This window comes from Geospiza fortis, unplaced genomic scaffold (assembly GCF_000277835.1).
Source record: "Geospiza fortis unplaced genomic scaffold, GeoFor_1.0 scaffold217, whole genome shotgun sequence".
Classification (NCBI taxonomy): domain Eukaryota; kingdom Metazoa; phylum Chordata; class Aves; order Passeriformes; family Thraupidae; genus Geospiza; species Geospiza fortis.
In genome coordinates this window covers 114,793-121,797 of record NW_005054392.1, presented here as the reverse complement: position 1 = coordinate 121,797, position 7,005 = coordinate 114,793, and the positions used below count along the sequence as shown (strand labels likewise).

Below are 7,005 nucleotides of genomic sequence, written 5' to 3'. Positions count from 1 at the left end.
CCGAACACCAACAACCTTTCACCTTCAACTCAATAAATCATATCCCATTTAATTCAGTTTTTATTCAATGAAATGATGTATAAAAACTTACAAATCTGAGAACTTAACTATACACAAAAAGATGATATTCAGTTTAAACGTATACACAGAGAAGAGCTGTGGTTTGTGACTTGCCCTCTCCCACCCCTCCCCCCAAACACACACTGTCTCCATTTATGATGGGGCACTTTTTCTGTCCACTTAGACCTTCTGTTGGCCCAGTAATTGCTCAGTGGGCTTCACTGCTGCTGTCAGTTTAGGTTTTTAGGCTACCAGCAAAAAATCTGGGCATCTATATAAAATAATAAAAATCAACAACCTGATTTTTAACACAAAGATGCAGTACTATCATCAGCAGTAACTAAAACTACAGAATTCACCCTTTCAGTTTTTGCAGGCTTTGTCTTGGCTTTCAAAATAACAGGACTCTCATAGAGCAGAATTTCCCAGCCAGCACTACAGATTCATTTTAAAACAACCATGATCACCTGTTGCTAGAACACCGCTTTTCCTTCCTCTTAACTCATGCCATTAGACCAAATGAAATCATGGACATTCCTTGCCTGAGTAAGGGAATAAAGCTTTTTCTCTCTCCTTTCATCCAGAATGACTCAAAGCTCTGTATAGCTAACAACACACGCATGTGCTGCACTAATGATGGTGCAGTGCTCACCAGTATGCCACTTCTCTAGTTTCCTTGGTAGCCTGGGTGACAACACTTACCTATTGGCTTCTCTTCAACAGGTCAATAAAAATGCACACAGCTCAGGACGTTTCAAATTTGGCTAAAAGCAACCTGTGCAATTACTAGCTTTGTCAAACAACTAGAAGACATTCCAGGCTGAATCTGAGAGCAGACAGCCAGTTACTTAAAAAGGATGTGTGCATTTATTTACCTGTACCAAATATATACACAGACACTTTATATATATATAAATCTTTATACATATACAGTATTTATATATATATATATAAAGATTGCCATCACATTACTATTACAGCTACTTAAGTCAGAATTTGACTAAGTAATGACTTGGCTTGACTCTGAAACAGATACCCAAAGGCATACTTGAAGGAAAACATACGGCTGAAAGAAAACCAACGCCCTCAGCTCTTTTTAACTCAATGAACAGAGATTCCTGCATTCCTTGAGGAAAAGTTCTGAGGGCTTAGGTTATAACCTTAATCAACTTGCATGTGGACTTATAAAGAGCACGGTGTTTAATCTGCCAGATCTCAAAATGCCTTCTACCAGGGAAACTAAAATACATATATCCTTTGCTTACCAAACTGATACTCTGTTTCTCATTACACTCATCATTGTATCTAAATACACTTTTAAGCAATCTAAATTTTGTTTAAAATCTATTAAATTTGGAATAACTAATACTATCAACATAGTTAGCTGGATTGTTTTTCCACATGTTCCTTTGTATTAAAATCAATTTTGTTGTGGTTTGATGCAAGAGCTTTTTGTTTGTTTTGGTGGGAGAGGCAAAGTCCAATTTCCTTAATGTGCCAGTACAGTTCTGGTTGCTGAAGACAAAGGGTGGGAAGGAGGTTGCTGGAAAAGATGGTAGGGGTAAGTGAGGTAAGAGGTAGGGGGAGGAAAAATTGATTTAATAAAAAATGAGTAAAGAAACTTTAAAAAATTGATATAGGTTTCACATTCAGTCTAACAACACTGCTTCCTGCTCCTTTTTGATGGAGGCTAACACTGCGTTATCAGTCTCTGTGGCTTCTGTGTCCCCACCACCTAACAGAATGGAGCGATCTTCTTCTAGAGTAAAGACAGAGTTTTGATTTTGGCACGAATGTTTGACTACTTCATTGGGAGTTGAAAAAGTTTTGTCACACAAGTTACATTTGTAGGGCTTGTTGGTCTGTACTAGCATGTTGTCCATTTGACTGCCTTCCTCAAAAGTACAGAGCTCCAGAGTCTGTTTATCCACCATCGTGTACGTGTCCATGCTCTGGTTTAGGCACACATGTCTGGCAGCCTGGTTAGCCCTACAAAAGCTTTTGTCACAAGTGCTGCACTTGAAGGGCTTGCCCGTGTGTATGTACATGTGCTCCCTCCAGTGGCTTTTCTGGATAAATTTGCGACCACAGATGGAACATTCGTATTTCCGTCTCTTTACCTCCCTCTCCTGATCTGCCTGCTCCAGGTTGTCGATATCTGCGATATCGGAGGGGGGAGGTGTCTCTGACTGCTGCTGCCCATCAATTATTGGGGAGTCTGAGATCTGCTGCAGCTCGCTGTCACTAATCATCCCCGCTTCAGGCACTTCCATGGCATCTTTATCAGCTGTGTTGTTACAGAGAGACAAAGAAATATTACTTTCTCCCTGCTGGCTAGATGTGAAGGGAACTCCCGTGTGGATCTGCAGGTGCTCCCGCAAGCTGCTGCGCAGGTTGAACCGGCGACCACAGAGGTGACAGGCATAGTATTTTGGGAAGCTCCCGTTCCTTTTCATAATGCTTGGCTTGACATGTGCTATTGTGAGAGAGGCAGGCTGCTCATCTGAAGAAGATGCTTCCATATTGGCCTCTTCTCCCGACGGTGAATTATTACCAGCAGCAGATACCAATTCTGGAGATAGAGAAGATGGCAATGGGTCAGAAGCAGACATATTTGTCCGGGTCACTTGTGGCAGATTTGCACCCAACTGCGAGAGCTGCGAGCCGTCAGAAGCCTGCTCTTGGCTCATCCGGGACGTCTGAGGCCGTGGTTCTCGCCCAAGTTTGTCAGTTGCTGACGTGACCTTAGTGGGATGCCTTATCTGGTGATCTGCAATCTGAATGCCATATAATGAAGATGCTAATGGAAAGACTTGATCCGGGTGAGAAAAAGTTCCCTGACTTGCAAGGCTGGCCTCTTGAATTAGTGGATATGCATGCAGAAACTTTATTCCCTGTTCTAGTCGAACTGGGTCAATGAGTTGTGGTGCCATCTTCCCAGTGTACATCAAATGCAAGAGATAACTGAAGATATCTGGCTGTATGTCGGTCGCTTTCAAACGGACACATTCACTGAAAGGTGAAACAAAATTATAAATAAGACATAAGGAAAATATTTTTCCCAGTTCTACGTTATTCAAGCCTTGATAAAAATAGGAGGTTTCTACTTAAATTCTAAAGACAGAATCTGCAATAAATATTAAGGGAAATGCTTTACTGTGAAAGAGCTAATCTTAGGAGCTACTTGAAAGATTACTTCTTTCCTCAGTGAAGTAACTGTCTTGAAAGAAAAGCTGTCCCATTACAACCTATACCATTTTAAATTGCTGTTATGTTGTAAATGTGTTGTCACATATTAACATATTTTGTAAACTGCAAAGACATTTTCCCCCTTTTCTTGGCTGGATTCAAACACATTTGTAGCTAAATTACAACCTGCTAGCGCAGGACTCTAAATTCACAGTCCAATAAACTTTTCTCAGTATTTAGCCCTGAAAACACCTAATTCATCTGGCACTTGCCTGCTGGGCTTCTATGTCCTACTAGGGTTTACAGCTACAGTTCTGCAAAATGTGTGGTATTGCGTTGTCCCAAGTGCATTATGATCCAGAAACCATGCAGTACAGAGTGTGAATTCACACAGGGATCTGATGCAACAGGCATAACCCCTGGAATCCAGGCTTCTTACACATCAGAACATCAAATTTTTCCTTGAATGGGGAGGGAGAAACAGCAGCACCAGTGGACTGCCTGGTCAGCCTAGCAGCCCCTTGATTAGAGCACTCAAAGAGAGATGTTTTGGCTGCAATCCCCTCTTCAGCCCAACAAGACTGAAACCAACACCACCCTCCAGCTCAGAGTGTGCTCTATGCATCAACCTTTACGATGCTCTGGACTGAGACCGCTACCATTGCTCTAGGCAAGGCTGTATCTCTGTGCAGAAAGTAAGGCAAGGTTCACAGAAGAATTAAGAAAACAGGCAATATCTTTGTGAGGTCAGTTAGCTAACAGGAGAGGAACTGGGATTCTAATTATTTTTCATAAGTATTTGTTGCTCCTCTATTAAAAACAAACATAGATAAACCACAAAAATTCAGAAATGGACATGAATGCGTGCTGTGGTGTGAATGCTCTAACTACAGTAGGCTACCAAGCTGAGGAGGAAATTATAGCCAATTCTTCCATTTCTTGAGGTGCACCCTTCTTGAGCTCTCCCTGTGACCGCTTCTGAATTCAGATATATGACTCAAAAGTAAACTTGCAATGCTGTCTTCAAAGATGACTGTGTGCTCTTGATGGAGCATCAAGACTGATAACATCTGCCTGCAGTCCTGTTTCAGAAGGGCAAATGCACTTCTGTCCTAGCAGTTCACTTCTTGCTAAGAACTCTTAGCCAAAGAATTACGTGCGAATCACTTAACAAACTTTTTGAGTTAGTTCAAGTATTTTGGAAAAAGACCAAAAAATCTTTAAAGTGGTCTCACTCTTGTGATCTTTTCAATCATCTCAATGTAAGCCTGTAGTACAGAAATAATTAAATAAAAGAACCAACCAAAACACTGAAAGAAAAGTACCACAAACCCCCTTATTTTCCACCATTAAATAGTATTCTATTATTTAATTGACAATAAACTGCAAAGAAATGAAACACATATACCTCTTTTGTAAGTTTATTTCTCAAAACCTTCCAGCAAGTACTTACTGGATTGTATGTAACATTGCACAAATGTCAAGAACAGCATCAAGACAGAGTAGAAGACAGTGAGTGGGGGAAGGAAAGTGCAGGAGAGAAGACAGGATCCTTCAAGTATTCAATTGTAGAAAATCAATTTTCTATGCTTTTTTAAGGATAAAGAACTTGTGGTAAGTTATAAAATTAGTGTTAATGAATCACAGTTCAACTTTAATATGTTTGAAAGTGAGGTTCTAGTTTGCAGTTAAGACTGTTCGCAGTTAAGACTGTTCGCACTTAAGACACTCTTTATGTCATAACAAGAAGCAAAAAGAACATTTTGTTGCTAGACTTCCTTAGCTTAGTTAACTGAACAACATTTAAATGGTGAACCTTTTTAGAGTTACCTGGTTTGATGAACAAACAACATCTTGAAGTAGTTGGAGAAAGAAGCGAGGACAGATTTGTGTGCCTTGAAGTAGACATCCCCAATGGCAACTGTGCAGTCACACAGGAAACCGAACTCTCTCTGAGCATTTAGCTGCTGCAGCAGAATAAGTCCATGGTTGGCCAAATCCATTTTTTTACACTCTGAAAAGCAAATGACTTGCATGTAAAACTTTACAGTAGATGCACAGATGCAACAGTAGCTGTCTCTTAACAGGTATTTTCTCCAATATCCAGATGCCATACTTTAGTAACACATCTTAATCCCAAGTTACTGTATAAAAGATACCTTACACATAGGCAAGGATTTCTCTTTCATGACGGGAAATGTGATTCCCAAAGGTGTGAGTGATTTGCCAAGGCTTAGAGAGCAAAGGAGAACCAGGTCCAAAGTGTTGTGGAAAGGCATGGTGTGGGTACTTGGATACAGAAATATAAATATAGCTAAGGAAGAGGAAGATATATTAACAAGCAGTAAAAACACCTATACAGAGTGGGAAAAAGAAAGTGCTTTGGTTGCCACTTGTCTGCTCAAATAGGAAAACTGATTTTCCTTTCTGATGTCAGTCACTCACCCACACAAGTGGGAGTGACACAACCCAATAAAATACAAGTTAGATACTTTTAACCTGGAATGTCAGTGTCTCTGTGTATCTTTTACCTAAAAGTTATGAGTCCATCCAGCTGAATCCAACGCCAGCATTAAATAACTGAACATTTGTGATGGTTATGCCCTCTCCTGGGAAATACCAGATACATACCTGAATCTTCCCAGGCTCAAACAGTGAATTCATTCTAGGTATTGGCAAGCCCTCTGGGCTATCAATACAGGAGGGGCCAACCTTTTCACCTAATAACTGTTGATCTGTTTATTGAGACCAGCTACAACAGCATTTTAAAGAAGTCTGCATGCCTCGTGCCTACCTAGAAAATCAAGAAACTCAAAGGGTGGGAGGTGCAGGTCTGTCCATGGCTGGCCACTGGCCACCCACCAGGTAGGATAACCAAGGGTGAAATGCGGCACTGACCCGAGCCCCCCTAGGCCAGGGCTTCCACTGCCCCTCACCCTCCTGGGCACCTCCTGGTACCAGATGCTGGAGGCTGCCCACAAAGAACTACCTAAGAGCTTTAAACTTTTTCTCAAGGATTCAAGGGCAGTCTTGGAAGCATAAATTGGTAACTTTGGGGGGAAAAAAACACACAGGAAAACACATAAGGACAGTTACTCATGGATGGATGGATGAATATGGGGCTAGTAAGATCGGTGAGTGGAAACAAACTTAATAAAAGCAAATAGAGCTTTGGGTGAAAGTGAAAGTATGAAGCAATGTAAATCTGTACATAAACATATAAAACAGCAAGGGAAGCCAATAAAATTCCTGGCCATGTAATGCCCAGAACAGAAACAGAACAGAACGAGAAGGTGAAAGTAGAAGTGGATCAAAAAGTTTATAAAAAGTCTTGGGTGTTTTCCCCTCTAAACTGAACAGCAAGCTATCGGAATTTAAGTCAGGTTCAAGCAGCTAGTTTCTTTTATACAGTAAGAGCATGGCTTTTTGGGAAAGAGAACAGAAATGCATTCCACATATGCCGGTGTGTTTAGTCACTGGAGAAGCAAGAATTTCTACTTGCTGGACAGGGAAGAACTCCCTCATATTTAAAGGAATAACCAGGCTGACCAAATGCACTCCCCTGCATTCACATGAGATCAGAACTCACTGGAGACAGGGGTGTAAATACAAAGAAAGAAATACAGTGTAAGATATAGCTGATTATTTTCTTACAGTTAATAAGCGAAAAAGAAGTTAGGTTTGAGTTCTCTTTAGGTACATATTCTCCTCCCTCAACGAATGTTTGGATAACTGAGTTTGTACATACAATATGCT

At 40.8% G+C, this 7,005-nt stretch overlaps 1 protein-coding gene across 3 annotated transcripts; it reads right to left on the bottom strand.

Annotated features, from left to right (window-relative positions):
* Positions 1–42: 42 nt before the first annotated feature.
* On the bottom strand, positions 43–5,267 carry ZBTB2 (zinc finger and BTB domain containing 2). Of its 3 annotated transcripts, none has more exons than XM_031060855.1 (3): positions 5,080–5,267; positions 2,066–3,072; positions 43–1,909 (listed from the first exon to the last, which is right to left on the bottom strand). In XM_031060855.1, the coding sequence occupies exons 1-3, from the start codon at positions 5,250–5,252 to the stop codon at positions 1,710–1,712; spliced, it is 1,380 nt and encodes a 459-aa protein (XP_030916715.1). In that variant the 5' UTR covers positions 5,253–5,267; the 3' UTR covers positions 43–1,709. The 3 variants fall into 3 exon arrangements, with proteins under 3 accessions (XP_030916715.1, XP_030916716.1, XP_005425695.2); XM_031060856.1 differs by having other exon boundaries at positions 43–1,903; positions 2,069–3,072; XM_005425638.2 differs by having other exon boundaries at positions 43–3,072; positions 5,080–5,261.
* Between the last annotated feature and the right edge of the window lie 1,738 nt (positions 5,268–7,005).